Source organism: Cryptotermes secundus, unplaced genomic scaffold (assembly GCF_002891405.2).
Source record: "Cryptotermes secundus unplaced genomic scaffold, Csec_1.0 scaffold816, whole genome shotgun sequence".
Classification (NCBI taxonomy): Eukaryota; Metazoa; Arthropoda; class Insecta; order Blattodea; family Kalotermitidae; genus Cryptotermes; species Cryptotermes secundus.
In genome coordinates, this window is record NW_019724601.1 from 1,929,498 (window position 1) to 1,949,029 (window position 19,532).

General features: G+C 38.2%; 2 protein-coding genes across 5 annotated transcripts in view; both read left to right on the forward strand.

Annotated features, from left to right (window-relative positions):
* LOC111862484 overlaps positions 1–13,347 on the forward strand; it is a 44,754-nt gene extending 31,407 nt beyond the window's left edge. For all 4 annotated transcript variants that reach the window (XM_033750677.1, XM_023847948.2, XM_023847947.2 and 1 more), the window contains exons 5-10: positions 5,870–6,003; positions 6,557–6,716; positions 7,292–7,467; positions 9,018–9,170; positions 10,827–11,005; positions 12,972–13,347. In XM_033750677.1, coding sequence (XP_033606568.1) covers positions 5,870–6,003; positions 6,557–6,716; positions 7,292–7,467; positions 9,018–9,170; positions 10,827–11,005; positions 12,972–13,158 — 989 coding nt within the window. In that variant the 3' untranslated portion in view covers positions 13,159–13,347. The remainder of the gene's footprint in view (positions 1–5,869; positions 6,004–6,556; positions 6,717–7,291; positions 7,468–9,017; positions 9,171–10,826; positions 11,006–12,971) is intronic.
* A 1,651-nt stretch (positions 13,348–14,998) lies between these two features.
* The window catches only part of LOC111862462 (fas-binding factor 1), a 30,453-nt gene continuing 25,919 nt past the window's right edge, over positions 14,999–19,532 (forward strand). Inside the window, exons 1-3 of the mRNA XM_023847920.2 lie at positions 14,999–15,499; positions 17,302–17,400; positions 17,994–18,105. Of these exons, the coding sequence (XP_023703688.1) occupies positions 15,401–15,499; positions 17,302–17,400; positions 17,994–18,105 (310 nt within the window). The 5' untranslated portion in view covers positions 14,999–15,400. The remainder of the gene's footprint in view (positions 15,500–17,301; positions 17,401–17,993; positions 18,106–19,532) is intronic.

Genomic DNA, 19,532 nt, shown 5'->3' on the forward strand with positions numbered 1-19,532 from the left:
TCACCTCCCAGTCGACGCCTAGTTCTCCAAAAGTATAATTTTCCCAAGTATTTGTTTATGAATTTCTCGTCTCTCCTCTGTGCTACATGTCCCACCCATCTCTTATTACGTTATACGTATTATCATCCTTATTTGTCGAGGAGTATAAGGTCTGAAGCTCCTCATTATGAAATATTCTCTAGTCTCCTGTTCTTAAATACCTTTTAATCTATGTTCTTCCTTTAATATAAGATTCCAAATTTCATGCCCATATAAAACAACAAGCAAAAAGTTCGCCTTTTTATATTTTAATCTTTACTTATTAGGTTGTGGGCACGCGGTAGCGTAGTTGGTTAAGCACCATGCTACAAGCCGGAAGGCCGCGGGGTCCATTCCCGATGAGGCCATTAGATTTTTCATTTGACCTAATCCTTCCAACCTCACTATGTCCCTGTGGTAGGTAGACTCAGCCTCTAACAGAAATGAGTATCAGGCATTTTCCTGGGAGTAAATGGCGGCCTGCTGGCGCGTAAGTCTGACAACCTCACCGCCATCTGTGAGCCGATTGTCTAGAAGATGTGGGAGCCTCGACGACTCACAACCCTATGAGCTTTCAAGGCTTTTTACAGGGATAGCTTTACCTTTACATATTAAGTTAGCAGACGAGAGGACAAGAGATTCTGAACTCAATTATAGTAAGCATTCCTGAAACATAATGCGCTCGTAATTCCTTAATAAATACAAATTTGAACATTCACTACTCTCAGGTGAGTTCCGAAGTGATACCTCTCAAGCTGTCTCCAACACTTCGTCCCGTGCATAAGCCAAGGAGTTACGAAGTTAACCCTGCGAAATTAAAAAGTCAAAATTCCGAAATAGTTGATGACACTGCCACCAGTAACGGTATATGTTTGAATTTAAGTACACATTCATAGTTCTAATAGTCGGCTACTAGGTGGTGTTATAACCCCACTTTTCCTCGCAATGTTGCCAACGAGAAAAATATACTTTTAATTTTGTTGTAAAATATGAATGATTTCTGTGAAATATACTGAGAAAATTTGTGGTATTAAAACTAGAACATGGGCAGAAATAGGTATGTGATACTTGATCCAAAATAAAAGTAAGTGTATATTGTAGTTACAATTGGTTATATTGGCACTAGATTCTTGACGCCATTTTGAAACGACGCCGGTAGAAGTAAAGTTGTTAATTGCGTTAGATACACGTTTGTGGTACAGTTTTAGTTGTCAGCAAAAGAGAAACAAGGGAAAAATGGCATACAAAGGACCACAGAAAGTGCAAAAGGTGATGGTGCAACCCATTAACCTTATCTTCAGATATTTACAAACCAGATCACGCGTGCAAGTTTGGCTGTATGAGAACGTGAATCTTCGTTTGGAAGGTCACATCGTTGGTTTTGACGAATATATGAACTTGGTGCTGGACGATGCAGAAGAATATCACATGAGGACAAAGAACAGGAAAGCGTTGGGTCGTTTGATGCTGAAGGGTGACAATATTACGCTCATCCAGAATGTCAATCCTCAAGCTATGTCTTCAGCGTGAACACAGTGTAGTATGGAATATTCATTCGAGACCGTTGTGATAAACGAATGTTATGAAAAGGTTTATATCCATATGAAGTTCATGAAAGAAGTGTAAGAATTTGGCTCCTTTCGTAATTGTTTTAAGATCCACAGATTTGAATAGAAAGTTTTGTGTGTGTGGTAATTGAAGAACCTTATATCCGAACAGGACAAGCAGTGACAATTATATATTTTATTAAGAACGCAGTGTTTGAATTAATACCATTGCCACAAAATTTAAGTACTATTGTGAAATATGCGTTTAAGATGTAATTGTTTGTTCTGTCCTGAAATACTGTGTAAGAAGTTTGTCTAAAGGTTACAAAATTCCATATGACATAAATATTTTGTAAGGCAAGGTAAATAACAGTTGTATTTAATATTTTACTGAGTAGAGAATTGGCGTCCTTTACCATCCTTATATCATAGAATGTTAATGTACCCATTTTATGTTTTAAGGGGCCTCATACTGCATATCTTTACAATAGCAATTGCATTAGGTAAATTAGAATGATTTTTGTTTGCTACTAAGTAAATAAGTTCTGAATTTAGTGATGGATCACGGGACTAAGCAGATGAGAGCAATTTACATTACTTTTAGTGGCCTCCCACATAAAATCTGCCCCCCAAAAATATTTTGCCCCTTTGAACAGGAACTGTGCTTGTGAGATGTGTGGTAGGCCAGTTATATATTGAATCAAAAGTTAAGAGCACAGTTACTAAGTCAACTCTGCAAGGAAAACAAAAGCATACACATTTTTGTCATATGAAAGAGTTCTGTCTTCTGGGGTATGATGCCATGCAGTCCATTGAAAGTCATCTGATATTTTGGAGGAGCATGTCACTTCCATCTTCAGGGTCAAAGTACCTGTAAGGAGCAGGTACAAGCAGGTAGAGCTTCTGCTAGTCACCTGCTTTCACATTGGTACCTTGATCAGCTTATTTGACTCTGAAGATGGCGGCGATATGTTCCCCTGAAATGTCGGTTCACAGCGTTATACCTCAGAAGATAGTAGTCTTCATGTTGGTTCCTGTGTGCCGAACTAGAACATGTGACGTCACAGAAAGACAATATCTTTATACTCAACCACATGGAGAATGTCAGGTCTGCCATGAATGATCAGTGTTATAATTTTATGTAGGCACTGTACAGTTTTTTGTTTTCCTACAAATTTGCCTTAATAAATAAATTTATACTCTTTGGAAGTCTACATGATATGTGATTTATTTGTATTCCCACTTAACATCATTATGGTGATGTGCTTAGCTGAGCACAGGGACAGCCTTCCTAATTGTGAGATGGGTTCTCGTAGCGCTGATTATGAAAATTACTGTCTTCTGGATGTGATGCTGTATTGTCCAGTAGATAATTATCAGTGTATCAGAGGAACGTACAGCCTCTCATCTTTTGTTCCTATAAGATTGAAGCACCAGGATCTTAAAAAACACTGGTAAATATCTGCCACACTACACAGAATCACATTCCAGAAGATCTTGAACTTTTCACCTTTTATGCAGTACTGGACATAGCACAGCTAAAGAAGAAAAAAAATCCTACAGTGGACAAATATGCTATGAGTAACGTGTTGGTAACAGAAGGTGAATTAAGGTGGCAGCAATGTGGGATTTATGATGGACAAAGTGACACTTTGACAGTATCAGTGTGAGAGTAAAAGGTAAAAAAAGGTAAAGCTATCCCTGCAACAGACGTTGGAGGCCCATAGGGTTGTGAGATGTCAAGGCTGCCACATTTTCTAGACAGTTGGCTCAGATGTGAGGTCAGCCTTATGCACTGGGCACCCTTTACACTCTCAGGAAGATTCCTGGTACTTATTTCTGTTAGAGGCCAAGTTGACTCCAGGGCTGTAGCGTGGCTGGATGGATTAGATCAGTTGAAAAATCCATTGATCTCGTTGGGAATCAGAAAATCAGTTACGATATCCATGGTGAGTGGATTGGCCATGGCTGAGCCACCCTTGTGGCACAAGTCCTATCCAATGTCAACAAAGAATGAGGGCAACATGATTTGTTATGCATGCTTTACAGAGAGGTATTTTGTGAATGTAGAGTTAGAAGACTTAGGTATTCTTCCTGTCAAGTTAGGCCAACCCATATTACAAAAGATCATTTCATGGATGCATGTTGTAGAAAATTCACAGATGAGTTCTGAAGGTGCAGACTGCATAATTACAAAATTTTGAAAATCTGGATATATTTATATATTAGAAAATTATCATAAGTAGGATCTTGTAAAGTTAAAAAATATAAATACTTTTTAAAAGTACAATTTTGAAGATTTTTCTAACTTCGAAATTAAGAAAAGTGTTTACAGTTTCGGAGTATATAAACAATTGAAAATGTTAACAAATAAAAGTACACAGATTTAAAATATACAAGAAATTCGAACATATTGAAATATTAGAAAAAACTAAGAATTATGATATAAAAAAAAAATTAAATTTTCTAAGATTAAAACCAAAATATTTCAAAGGGTCAATAGTTTGAAAACAATTTGAATGCTGTGAAAGTATCAAATATCTGAAAAATTCTCAAAACAAATTTGAAAATAGTTGAAAATTTATGTGATTGAAGAACTTTTGTTATTCTATTTATTCCATTAACTTGAAAATTTTAGTTCAATTTAAAATTAAATATATGCAGATTTTTGAAATACAAAGTTTGTTAAAATTTTCTAGAATTTCAACAGCCAAATTCTTCAGATAGTTAAGAAGTTTGAAAAGTTCATTATATTTGAAAAAAATATGCAATGTTGAAATTTTCTCTAGTTTAAAATTAGGCAAGCTGAAATTGACTGAATGTTAAGAATTTGAAATTCGAAAATTAAATGAATTGATAATTATCCAGTATTTTTAAAAATGTTACAATTTTCCAGAATTTCAAAGGATGAAAATATAAACAACTTGATTAGTTTCTAAATTAAAAGAAATTTGACAGTGTTGGAATATTTCATATTGGAGGTTGGGTGCGCAGTGCACTGTTTATTCCCGAGACATTATAAAGAAATGGGGGCACTAATCATATATTTTTGATACGGTATGGTGGTTGCAATCAAAAAGAATTCTGTATATTTCTCTGTAGCCAGTACTAGTTAACAGGTAATTTAAGACATAATTTGTGAATCAGATCCCATACATATTACACTGGGGTAAGACAGCCCGTTTTTAAATTGCTGTTCTCTTAAATATGAGAGTATACTCAACATTTCTCTTACTACTAGTGTAGTGCCCACTGAAAATTCAGCTGTATCATTTTTTATACCAACTTTGTAGTATTGACTTCTCCTGTGATCTCCTGCATCATGTATAGTCCTACATGGTATCAAATGATATATATCAAGGCTGACATTTGATGCCACTTCCAAAAAATACATGCACAAATAGTCAATTGTGGAACTGTTTCCTTCATAAAGTATGCCACACTTTGCATATATACATGAAAATATTATCACTATTCATAGAATAGACATGATACACTGAAATAAGTGATTACTCACTCATTGTAACTTACAATCATGCATTGCGTTAATGCTTGGCAAGTTGTTGCTGTGGTAACCCCAAGTTGTGTAGTAATAACCATGAATCTTAAGCTCACAGAACTTTTTAACATGTATACAGAGAGAAGATGACCATTTGCAGTGAAACATTATAAGGAAAAGTAATTTGTCACTCCTCCAGATAAATTCATAGCTACAATTCTCCTGCACAAACACAATTTAAAGTTAAATTGTAGAACCACAGAATGTTTTTCTGGTAAAACTCATACATAGTAATTGTTTTTTTATATTCTTCATCACTGTACATTGGTTCCAGAAAGGCCCTATGTCCTAGATTAGTCAGTTATTAGTTTCCTCAGCCTACTTGTAACTGTTAATTATTATTTTATCCAGCTTAAACACCTTCAAGGTTGCATCATAACTTGAGTAGGCAACCTTAATGGAAGGGAAGTCCTGTGCGTTTGGTGTGGTTTCTCATGTGGTGTCCATATTGCTCAGGATCTATACGTTGCACAGTTTAATACCAAAATTCATGAAAAGAAATAACATATTAATATCTGTAAGTAATGTAATCCTCGGAGGTGTTTTAGACAGAGCATACTTCCACTTGAGATGAAAAGACCATAGAAGTAAATAAAATATATTTAAATTATTGGCATAAGATAGTAGAGAGTGAAATTATATTTGATTTTGTTTATGATTTATTTATAGCACTTCTCAAACTGAAATAACTTTGATGATCGACAGTGTATGAGTTGCTTAGCAAGCAGTATGTGAAATGTTGCAGGTGGAAAAGGAGCCAAGTCATTTGTGGATCGCTGTATTTCTTATGTTGGTGAAAATGCTATTGAGTGTGTCAAGACAAATTCATTCCTGAATCTTCCTAAAGATGCACTTGTGAAGCTGATCTCTTCAGACTGTGTATGTTCACTGCTTTTACTTATTACTTTTAAATGTACACACAGGAAGAATATGAAATGCATATGTTTGGTTATGTTTTGGGAGAGATGGAGGAGGAACTGGAAAGGATGTAAATTGTTTGGAAGTGGTGATTCCAGTTGTCTGCGCTGAGGTGTAGTGAGGTTTCGAGGTAGCTTCTCTGTGTCATTTAGCTAGCTTGTGGTGGCTGTTTACTGCCAACATATAATTCCTTTGTGTTTTGAACCTCTGGTTTCAAAGAAAATGTTGGGTCAAAAGAACCATATTGCAGAACTCAGTAGCCACTCCATGTGCGTCAGCAGGTCATTTAAATGCTAACACAAGGGAATGAATGAACCCAGAATAAAATAAAATTCCTCCAGTTGTTAAATCGTTGTTACACCAAGAAGTGAACCAATCAGTGAGTGACAGACACTTAGAAGTTCATTATTTTATAAGATCTTCTAGTTGCATAATGTCTTTAGAAGGGGAAGAAGGTAAATATTTACTTGGTGAACTTTGCTTGAACCTCACTGGTTTGCATATGTTGCTGCAGTTGGCTTTAGAAGAGGAAGACGTGTGGCGGGCTGTCCTCAACTGGGCTAAGTACCAGGCTGGCGTCACTCAGCCCACAGCTCACTGGGCAGAGGAAGAGCGTGTGCGGGTGTGTCAGCATCTCACTGGAGTTATCAACCATGTTCGTCTGTTGCTCATAGGTGTGTGTGGTTGTGTTACCTTTAATTCTTTCATTGTCAGATATTTCTCACATGGGTGTCTCTTCTGCTTATGTTGTGCACGGTGAAAATGCTGCGCTTTCAGATGGTGATGGAAGGAATTTGAACAGTGCTATCTTCTGGGTTATGATGCTGTGTACTTCAGTAAACTTCAACAATGTGGAGGAACTTCCCAGAATATAGTATTGTTCATAAGGACTGCTGTGAGAACTTCAGTTTCAATGGATTTTGACACAGTTTTGTGTTTTGAGTCCCTTATCATAATGACATGATGTCTGCTTAGATTGTAGATGGTAGCTACAAATATTTTGAATATTAATTGCAGACAGCTGACAAGGGGTTTGGGTATTGGGCTAACAACTTACCACTGATTAAAGAGGTCACAGAATGATGCATATGGTCTCAGGCTTTCACAGAATATTTGACATGGCCTAAACCACAGAAGACTATATTTATCTGTGGTATATACACTAAAGGTGCTGTGCCATAGGCAGTTAGACACTGGGTTCAACTCAACAATTTAATTTCTGAGGTTAGTAAATCTTCTGCTCTTGCAGACAGTCAGGTCTTTGCTGAAGAAGTTGAACCCACAGGAGCAGTGCCTATGGAGCTATCCCTGGAACGTTATCGATACGCAGCTTTGCCCAACAAATTTCGTGAGAATTCAGAGGACAAACGATTACAGCCCCGTGTCTCCCTCAAACTGTTTCCTGGATCTCAACTTATTACGCAGGTAATGTCTGTTCAGTTTACTTATCGGAACCAGAAATAAATATTGTAGAATTGTGGTATAATTTTTGGACAACTCATAACATTGCTGTCAAGACCTCAAAGCTTAATGTGTTTCTAAATGAATGGTAGAAAGATTACATCCTACTATTCACTTGCCTTATCTTCTCTTCATTGGAAGACAGTACTTTTACCTGATCATGGAAGCAGAACCAACTTCTGAGATTTGTTCTTTAATCAGAAATGAAACAATGGGAAAATCTCCAGCATGTGTCTGTTTATAATACACTTTTGTTTCAGGACTTATGTCTCAAACGACTTTATATTTGCAGTCTAAAAATTAGATTTGTTAGGTATAAAAAATGTTCTATTTAATTATAAATTGCCATCAAAATAAACATTTTTTGGTCTGAAATTTTTGTTTCTGATACAGACCCTTTAAAAGATGCAAAGGTGTTTATATCATTTCATTTACTGCAGTGAAGCAAATCAAGACACAAATGTTTGACAAAATCTGTAGAAATCTTTTAAACATGTCACATTACAACTTTGTGTGATGTTATCTTTTTCAAACCAAAATATTTTTCTCACATGCCATTCCACTCTTTAAACCAATCCTGTCTTCAGTCATTCATGTCACTAATGTTCAAGATCCTAAGCTGAATTTCAGGTTTTGTTGTCACATTACACGTCCCCATGACTGTCATGTTATCTCATTCACAAGACGAGGTGGCCCTCAAACCTTTAACCTTCGATGCCTGAATAATATTACAAATTTCAGATCCTACTCTGTGCAGGACACACCATGTTTCTATTACAGAAACGAGTCAGTTAATGTTGTTTAGGGAAGTAATTGCCACCTATTCTGATAATCACTCAGGAACCATAAAAATATTACTCATTTACTTACTCATGGAGCTGAGCCCTTCTGGAGGAGCCGCCAATTCTGCAGCTACTCAAGAATTTCCCAGCATTTTATGGAACCCGAAGGTTCATTACCGTGTTCACAAGAGCCCTCCACTGGTCCCTATCCTGAGCTAGATCTATCCAATCCATACCATCCCATCCTGTCTCTCTAAGATCCATTCTAATATTGTCCACCCACCTACGCCTTGGTCTTCCCTGTGGTCTCTTTCCTTCTGGCTTTCCCACCAATATCCTATACGCATTTGTCTCCCCCATTCATGCTACATGACCTACCCACCTCATCCTCCTTGACTTGATCAATCTAATTATACTTGGAGAAGGGTACAAGTTATGAAGCTCCTCATTATGCAGTTTTCTCAAACTTCCTGTGACTTCATCTCTCTTTGGTTCAAATATTCTCCTCAACACCCTGTTCTCAAACACCCTCAGTCTGTGTTCCTCCCGTAATGTCAGAGACCAAGTTTCACACCCATACAGAACCACAGGCAAAATTATAGTTTTCATAAAAATATTGTGTGGATAAAATAAAGAATCTTTTAATGTTAAGGTACGTGGTTCACCTAGTAATCACTCTGTTTCAAAGGGTCAGATCATAGATTTTATTGCAAAACAATTTTGTTTGTACAGGAGAAGACTTGTTACCAGCGTGTTCTGAATAGTTGGTATGGGTCTTCCAAACAAGTTTGGCGGTTGGTGTACCGAGCATCGAGTCATGGTTATTCTGCTGAATCATTTCATATACACTGCGATGGAGTGGCTCCTACATATGTAATAGCAATGGTTAGTGTTGTGGTGTTATTTAATGATACTGAATGGGGTTATAGTGTAGCAGTAATTTTCTTGACTTGTATTCAGGAGCTGCTCAATTCAAATCGGAGCCAGTTCACCAGCTACCCTGATAGGTTTCTCCTGGTGTTCCTTAGTTCAGGAAAATGTTAGGATAGTACCTGGATTGAACCATGAACACTTCCTTCCAAATTCTTTCTAATTCACATGTCATTATACCATTCAGCATTGTATAATGTAGCTACTGATAGCTTTGTAAAATAACCCACAAGAAGAAAGCAACGATACTTGTTCATTTGCATAGGTTATACAGTGTTAGATGGTAGGATGATCGTGATATATATGTCTTGGAAGTGCTGTGGAAGGGAGGAGGCTTATCCTGTCTTAGGCTTCTGTCCAAGCATTTGAGAAACATCAGACGGGTTACTTAGTTAGTTAGTTAGTTATTGGAGAGGGTGGGTTTCCCCATGCACTTAGACCAGTATTGGTCCATTGTGCTTCCCTCTATGATATTCTACCAGTCTCTATATCCTACTGATATTGGTGCGTACCATCAGTCCTGACCGAGCCAGCGAGTTCGGCCTCCACTAGCTTGGCGGTATCTATAATGCTTTCCCCATCTATCAGAGGTGTTAGAGACTACTTGTTGGGCGGGAAACGTCCTTGAATTTGGCTCAGTGACCTCCTTTGGAGATATGAGGTTCTTTTATGTGCCGTAAAGCTACGATACGGGACACACGGCTTAAAGTCCCTCCCGGAGGACTTGTTCCCTGAATTTTTTCGTCCTTAAAAATTCGACAACCTCCGCCGGGTTTGAACCCGCGTACCACGAGTCATGAGGTGGGAACGTTACCTCTAGACTACGGAGGCCGCTAGACGGGTTACTTAATCTATGATATATTGATTGTGATTCAGTCATTGTATAGTAAATCATTTTACATAGGTTAAAGAAGATTTTAATGTGGTGAAACTGTTTATTACTGACAGAAATAAGTTACTGTAATATGGAAGTGGACTGCAGCAGAATTACATTTGGCATGCCTATGTAGCACGAGTGGATAACATTAAGGTGGGGTTCTAGAAAGTGGATGGCAGTGATAACTGCATTGAACTGTGTTGAATCTGAGGCATTGAACTGGCTCAGGACTGGATTCTGTGTTGGTTCATGAACCTTCTTTCTTTCATGACAAAAGCAAGGAAACTAGGTAAATTTATAAAATTATTTATGACACACATACCGGTACAATGAAACCCCCATTTAATGTCCACTTGGAAGCAGTGGATTTGAACACTAAACTGAGGTAGATCTTAACTGGAGGGAACTTAACATGGTACTGTTGAATTTGTGTTCTTGAAACTGATTATAAAATGAGGGAAAACCTTAAATTGTGGAACATTAAATGGGTTTCCATTGCCCATATATGTTCGATAATTCTGGTCTAAAATATTTTTGAGCTTTATTTCTCATTATTTGTTGAAAATAGAATCTAGTAATTTTCTAATGATGCTGCACCCTCAGAGGTATTTGAGACTCAACACAGATCAGACTTTGTATAAAGAATGTGTAAATTGATTAGTTTCTGATCTGTCACAGTAACCTTAAGGTTCTTTTCCTCATGGACATATTAAATATGAATTCCAACATTTCAGGGAGCCCGAGGTGAAATCTGTGGGGGATTCAGTGATGTTCCTTGGGGGAAGACAAACACCAAGGGCCACTACATCCCATCAGAGAAGGCTTTTCTGTTCACTCTAAGTAATAATCACGACATGCCTCCCACAAAATACGACATTGTAAAGAAAATGTTTGCCATATGCTATCATCCTGAGTAAGTACTCGTCAAGTAGGTATAAGAATGTAACTTTCATGTTTCCTGCAGCAGGCTTAACATAGAAATGTACCCCGTTCTCTTGCTAATATGTTTTTTTTTTTGCTAGTGGGGTGGGACTAAGTCCCTTGCACTGCGGTCACTTCTGGCCTATTGTACCAGCCCCAGATGATAGGTGAGGGTGACTGTGGAGCAATTGGTGGAATGAAGATTGGCAGGGGAAACCGAAGTACTCGGAGAAAACCTGCCCCAGTGCCATTTTGTCCACCACAAATTCCACTTGACCAGACCCGGGCCGCTGCAGTGGGAAGCCAGCAACTAACCGCTTGAGCTATGGCGCGGTCTAATATATATGTTAGCCACCACTGTTAAAGTGGTGTGTAAGTACTGTGGTAGAATTTCTAAAATCAATTCAAATCCTCAACCCCGTTCATATTTTTAATTACATGAATAAACTTAAATTCTTAAATTGGGTGTTATTCCTTTTTTGAAGTTCTAACCACCATAGAAGGTGTACCACCATGTACTGACCAGACTTCAGTGGTGTATGAAGCAAAGACTCACCTATAAGCAATAAGTCAGTTCACCGCTGAGTTAAGAGTAATGTAGTGTTGCATGATACCATCAGTATAACATATTTATTTTCTATCTCATTGTTATATTTGACTGCTGCAGTTGTTTTCATTGTCCAAGAGTGTTAGTCAAACACAGCACCTGTTACAGTGCATAAAGGAAGTCACTGCTGTAGTAAGAAACAAAATTGAAATGCAACAATAATTATATATACGGTACAGTGATGCCAAGTAGCATATATTCAGCCCAAAGGAGTTCACTTTGAGAATTTAATTTTGTTTTAAAGTTGGTAATAAAACAGTTTAGGGGGCACGCGGTAGCATAGTTGGTTGAGGCACTATGCTACAAGCTGGAAGGTCATGAGTTCCAAGTCCCGATGAGGTCATTGGATTTTTTTTAATTGACCTAATCCTTCCAGCCGCGTTATGGCCCTGGGGTCAACTCAGCCTCTAACAGAAATGAGTACCAGGAATTAAATAATTTTCCTGGGGAGTAAAACGCGGCTGGCTCATAAGGCTGACAACCTTACCGCCATCTTTGAGCCGATTGTCTAGATAACGTGGGACCCTCAATGTCTCACAACCCTATGGGCCTTCATGGCCTCTTACAGGGATAGCTTTACTTACTTTAATAAAACAGTTCAAGAGAAAACTGATTTTGCCTTCGCAACCACTAACTTGATAATGGCAGTAAGTCACAGTGGCGTTTATAGGACATTTTTGGTACAGATTACCTATGGTCTGGTCACCTAGTGGTGGGAAGCGCATATACTGTGATACTGATGGAGAATGCTACCTTGTCCCAGGCAAAGAATGGGTCCTTCTGATTATGTTCACATCACTGTTTAATATATGATGAGCTGGGACAGTCCTATCTGTAAAGTGACTCCCCTTGCCACTGAATCCAGATCAACTTTGGGTCCCATCCTCTCTTCTATCCACTGGGTACCAGGGACCACGTGAGTGTGATGCCTGATCATGCCCTCCGTCTAGTGTTGAGGTAATTGTATGGACCTCTACTTCTGCTCCTCCTAATCATCATCCTTATGTTTAGGTACAAGAGTATTTTTACAGTTTTGCAGCTTCTGAGAGTTAGCTGGTCAGATCTAGACGTGTAGTTGGGATATGACATTGTGTAGTCTCATAGGTGATAAGTGAAAATGTTGGCACATTTGGACAAAGTTGCTACCTTGGGGTGGGCCTTCTTGGCCCTTGCACCACGACCTACAGTGGTCTATTGTGCTTAACCTGCTACCTTTGTCTTCACTTAGATTCCTCCAAAATGTTCGTTACCACCTACCAAAATACATGGTACCAAATCCTATTTTCATTGCTGTGGAAACCAAATCTCAAACATCTGATCAGACATTTTGTAATGTTAATATTTTTCACAGCTGTGGACCAATATTTGGAGCAGGAGCTGATTTTCTGATAGCAAGTAACTGCAACACCAATATGGACAGCTACTCCAATCTTCCACACTCGTACGATGGAGACAATGCCTCGTGTAGCATCCTCATGGGAGATTATAATTTCACTGTTATTGACTATGAAGTGTTCACGCCTGTGGGAGGTAAATAGCTGATAAAGCTATGGTGAGATATTAAGGCTGTCATGGTGATTTGCTGAAACTTGGGTTTTCATTTGTGGGAGAGGATGTGATGTGTTGAGCTGGTTTACTTGTATTTCAGAGATATTAACTACTTGTGTTTGTGATGAAATGACTGACAAAACCTTCTTGTAGAATCATTCCAATAAATTTTTTATTTACTTAATGCATTTTTATTTGGAATATCTTTGAGCCCCTTCAAATAAGTACAGGGGCATGATGAGAACTGTCTTCTGCGATGTGATACCTTGTAGTCTGGTAGAAGTTTACTGATGTTTTGGAGGAATATACTACCTCCATCTTCAGGGTCGAAGAATAAGTTCTGCAAGAAAGCACTTCTACAACATCTTAGAAGACTGTACTCTTACACACACCACCATGAGAACCTCAAATATCAAATACTGAGGGCCTTAAAAACTCATAACCAATTTTTCCTGCATCCTTTCCAACTCTAATCCTCCTCACATTCGACGCTATACAATGTTTACAGTTTATAAAGCATCATTAAATAAACCAAGAATCATCAGCAGGTATATGAATGGAATTGACAGCAAAGGGGTTAGGTAATGTAGTGCTATGAACTGTAAGAGGAATGTGGCTAATAAGTACTGAAATATCAAATGAAACTTTGTAGAACTACATAATAATTGTAGATGTGATGATAATTTTAAATGTAATGTATGTTGTCAGTTCTGGGGTATTATCTGCTCAGTGATATAGCCTTGTTTTGCCAGTCACGGTAGCCGAGTGGTCTTCGCTCACTCGGAAGCTGGGATCGTGGGTTTGAATCCCACTCGTGGCATGGATGTTTGTGTGCGTTTTTCTGTGCTTGTGTACAGATAGAGGCCTTGCGATGAGCTGATCACCCGCCCAAGGAGTCCTACTGTATATCTAAGATCTAGTAAACTGAAGTGGAACGGAGAGTTTCATGGAGGTAGGCCTAGGCCCAAATGAGGGCTGTTGTGCCAATGAATAAAAAAAAAGATAGCCTTGTTTTTGCACAAATATTCAAACAGGAATACTTGACAAGCCTGGCATTCTCATCCTGAATGAGAATATGAGGTCACACAGGTGAGGCACTGCAGTTTGTCTTACAGGAATGTATGGGTAGAAGAGGTCCCCCACCTCTCTTATACTCCTAACATGAGTCCACTGGACTTTGATCTCTTTCCAAAGTTGAAGTAACAACCAATAGAAAAAAAACAGTACAAACGTACATATAGTCAACTAACACTACACAATATCATTACATTTATGGGCACAAAAACAATATTAAAAACTATATATGATTAATCACTTATTACAAAGAAATAATCTTTATTTTTATCATATTCAAAATCAAAATATTCTTCCAATGTATAATATGAACGGCAACACAAAAAATCTTTCAAAGCCAATTAAAAACTGTGATACCCATATAGCAAGTTCCCTTCTGATATAGTGACAGATGAGCTGAGGGTTGATAAAGATTAAGAATGTAACTCTGTCTTGCATTTCTGTTATGTATATCTGATATAAATTGGTATGAATCCATGTTATCAACCGTCTTAACCGGTCTTAAAGCACTTTTACCTTGTCTGAAATCTTATTGCATTGTCTTCCATGAACATGCCGTCTGTATGGTGTTCATAGTATTACATATATTATGTAGCAACGCTTCGTTCCTACAACTGTAATGTAACTGTTTGTAAAAAAGTTTAAATTGATCGTAACCGGTTTAATAATATACAAGTGCAACAGTTCTACTACTGTGATACATTTGAATTGTTTGAATTACGTACTCTCGTTTCTCGTTTGTTTGTGCTTTGGCGTGGCATGTGCGTAAACAAACAGCTCGAAATTATGGAGGCATATACGAATGGACAGTATTTTGAATGTAAACAAATGGTGTCTCAGGCGTCTTGTGTAACGAAATAATGTATCAGTATTATGTGCGTGTCTTCAAAATTTGTAAATGAACATGTGGTTTTATTTGAATATGCAGTAAATTTGAAGCTAAAAATTATGGACTATGTAACGTAACTTGTGTGACATAACCTCACTTTGGATTTTATTCACGTCATTATTGTGAAGCAAAGTGGATTTTAGTGAGCAGTATCTTAATATATGACTTTATAAATAGTAGATGCACCCGAAGGAAATACATCTGTATGTGTATTGATTCAATAATACGCGGTTGAGAAACTATTATAAAGAGGAAGCAGTCATGAAGAAATGGCAAATTTTTATGGAGACCTGGCAAAACAAGTTGGAAGTGATGATGAATCTCAAATATCCGATGTGGATCCTTCACAACTGGCCAAGATGGTGGAGGTTAGTGTTTCCGTCTTTCAGAAGTCTTGACTTGGCTTGTATACCAGTAGACTGCAGTGGGTAGAAGTATAGAACATGCAGCCAAAAGTAACATCCCCAAGAGTTCCTTGCTGAAGCTTCATGTGTGCTAAGGGAGGAGCATAGTAGGGTTAACATGCCAAACCAGATGAATGACATTAACATAACTAAAGAAATTGTCTGAAGGAAAACATGGGTTGTGGAGCACATTATTCATATAAATGTAGACAGACTTATTATCACATAGTGCTGCTCATCAGTCAGTACTCACCCATGTTACCATGACACCTGACACTTCATAATTCTACCCAGCACCTTAAATTATTTCACACAAGAGAAATATGCCTCATTTTGTAAATTTCAAGTACAGGGAGCATTTTTACTTTCTTGACCAGTTCCATAGTTCTGCACTACATAGTGGCTGGTGTATCACTTGCTGTGAGGTGCACACAAATTTTGCTGATGAATCAGCATGCCTGACAGCCGATGATGTTCAGAACAAAGGAGAGTTCTTACCTTTGTTCACAAATCACAGGAGGTGTTGAAAATGCTGTAGATATTCCTTGCACAGACGGAAGAGGTTCTGATTTACACTTCGAAGCTGTTCTGTAGGAATATTTGCAATTTCCCTATTTCTTTTAGTTCTTCTATTTGGGGGTTAGTGTTGTAAACATTGTCCTTCAAACAACCCCAGAAGAAAAAATAGCAAGGAATAAGATCAGGTGAATATTCTGGCCAGATACAACTGCTGATAATTCTGTTCCGAAAGTCATTGGACAAAGCCTGCATAGACATACATGCAGTGTGAGCAGTAGTTGAGTCTAACTGAAACAAGCCATAGAGTCTTTCCTCTTCTGTTAACTCGGGAAAGAATTGCTGAAGAATGACCTGTACATACTTTTCACAATTAATTATTTTGTTAAAGAACAGGTCCAACAATCCTTGCACTTACAGCACAACAGACACCAACTCTCACTGGTTGGGGGGTGGACTTCATGGGTTAGATGTGGATTCTGTGAACTCCAGTAGCAATTATTTTGTGTATTTATGTACCCCTGCAAGTGAAATCACATTTCATCAGAAAAGAATGTCAACTGTGGATCGATATCACCTTTGACGACAGACTGTAGAAACCAACTGCAAAAGTGAACCTTGCTAGCTGGCTCATGTGGCTGCAAGGCATGAATTACAGTTGTTTAATAGGGTCTAAGCTTTAGCAGTTGTGTTGCCCTTCTTGCTCTAGACTTTGAGAGAGAGAGAGAGAGGGGGGGGGATATTATAAGGACAAAAAGAAAGTAAAGCTATCTCTGTACCAGGCTGTGAAGGCCCGTAGGGTTGTGAGACGTTGAGGGTCCCACATTATCTAGACAGTCAGCTCAAAGATGGTGGTAAGGTCAGTCTTACGTGCCGGCCGTGCTTTACTCCCCAGGAAAATTATTATTTAATTCCTGGTACTCATATCTGTTAGAGGCTGAGTGAACCCCAGGGCTTAGTGCGGTTGGAAGGATTAGGCCAACTGAAAAAAGTCCAATGACCTCATCAGGATTTGAACCCGCAACCTACTGGCTTGTAGCATAGTACCTCAACCACTATGCTACCACATGCCCCGGGATATCATAAGCTTCCTTTTATATTTTAAAAATAAGGAAAGTAGGCCACAAATGAGCACGTTTCTCATAGGAGGGATTTTCTTTTTATTCTGGCTTCTTGTTTGGAAGGTGGTTTCTAGATTTATGAGAAACATGTTTCGGCTTGTTATGTGATGATTTACTTTGTGCTTTCAGGACATTGATGATTTGGATGCTGGTTTGTTTCATTCATCTTTTAGCAAGAAACAAGAGAAACCATCTTCAACAAAAACAGTGGTTAAATCTGCTTTGAAGGTAAGTGTAATTTATCTTTCTCCCTTCCACTCATCCATTGAAGGAAGTTCTGGCAGGTTCATGATCTCACCTGTGATGGAGAGAAAAATTGTTGTATCAGAGGTTTTGTTTATACGTACACGACTTCCCTTCCATTAGGTTGCCTATTCAAGGTGCATTATACCCTCAGAGATGTTTTAGACGAATTGTACTAAGAAATATCCAGATTTACTTGACACAATTTTGCATTTTTATTTTATTAAACTGGATATTCAGGCTTTGAACAGTGAATTTCTGTGGACCAGAATAACTCAGTCTTTACAGCGGCTAATCTGTGAGCTGGCTGACAAAAGAATCAGAGTTTGATTCCCAGCAAGGGAAAATATTTTCCCCTCCCCACAGGGTTGAGGCTGGTTCTGATCAAAATTGGGCATCACCTGTACAGAAGTTGAACCATCACCGCTTGCTCATCTATTAGAGAAAGCTAGTCCCTTGATGAAATCAAGGATAGGAAGAGTCCATGTAACATCTCAGATACTGGTATTTGGATTTTTATTGGCTGCATAAATCTTTCCAACTTTTGGAATTACAGTTTTTGAATACTGTGTTTTCAGTCTTCCACATATGATGACAGTTCAGAAAGACCCCAGAAATCTCATGTGACGTTTGATTCTCCAGAGAAATCTGAAAGCAAGAAATATATAAAGAAGAATATAGACTTTGGAGGTGAGAATCCATTACATTCATGACATCAGCAGTAGTTATGGAAAACATGCTATGATTTAACACTACAGTGCCATAAAGAAAGTACAGGTATAGATTGATTTACATGCCTTTGGGTTACTGAATTCTTGTATACAGATTGTCACATGTTGGTGACTAGACATGGGATTTGGATTCATAATTGGATTTATTGAAGGCTTATAGCTCATAACTACAAATGATTATAACAGTCTCACTAATTTACACACTATATAAATCACTACAACTATAGCATTCTGTCATCAACAGACAACAATGGAGGTTCCTCATGGGTTAAATGTGAACTGCCACTGTTCACTTGCAGCTCACAACTACTAACCACTGACTCCCACCTCCAGCTGACTTAACTTCTTCTGCTGGTCCTAGCATAGACCACACAGGAAACAATGTTTCCAACAGTTCCTCTGTGTTGCATGTTTATGTCACAACATTCATGCACGTGCACATGCGCACGCACACGAACACACACACAAATGCACATGCACAAGGAACCCCATGGTGGAGAGTTCTTCTTGAGAATCTAATTCTTTGTCATCTTCTAGCGAAGAAATTGTTTGCATTGTATGGAACCAAAGACTCACCCTGTTTACATGATCCTACCAGTGGTCCCTGTCCTGGGCCATACAGATCCACTGAACGCTTACACACCACTCCTTTAAGCTTCATTTTAATGTTATTCTCCCATCTTACCTGGCTCTTTAAATACTCTCTTTCCTTCTAGTTTTCCACCCAAACGTTGTGTGAATGTCTCATCTATCCTGTGTGTGCTGTATGCCCTACTGATTTCATCCTTAATTTTTTCATTCTAATAATATTTGGCAAGGACCACAAGTTATGAAGCCCCTGAATATGCAGTTCTCTGCAGTTTCATGTTATTTCCTCCCTCTTAGGTTCAGATATTCTCCTCAGTATCCTGTTCTCAAATAGACTTATTCTGTAGATTCTAAAGGGTTCTGACAATGGTGGATGACACACAGAATTACTGGGTTTAAGGTCTTTCATTCTGGTCCGTCACACTAACCAATTAACAATCAAGTTCCTTCCGTCAAATGTGACACTTTTTTAAGTTTTCCACCTCGTCAGCACCTGCCTTACATGTTTCGGCTCACCACAGAGCCATCATCAGAGGCATTTATAGTAGAAAAAGAAATCACCAACACACAAAACTTCACTTTGTCCAAGATAGCCACGTTCCAGTTAATTAAAATAATTACAAATAGTTAAAATTACCCAGAATGTCGGTTCACTAAAAGTTTTTCACACACCACAGTAGCTTCCTTATTTGATTCGTCGTTAATTCTGTAAAATTATGTTTCGTTATTTGAAGTAAGAATTCTTAAAATCCCTAGAATTCTTTCCCGCTTGGCCCAATCTTTTTGCTTCGGGATGTT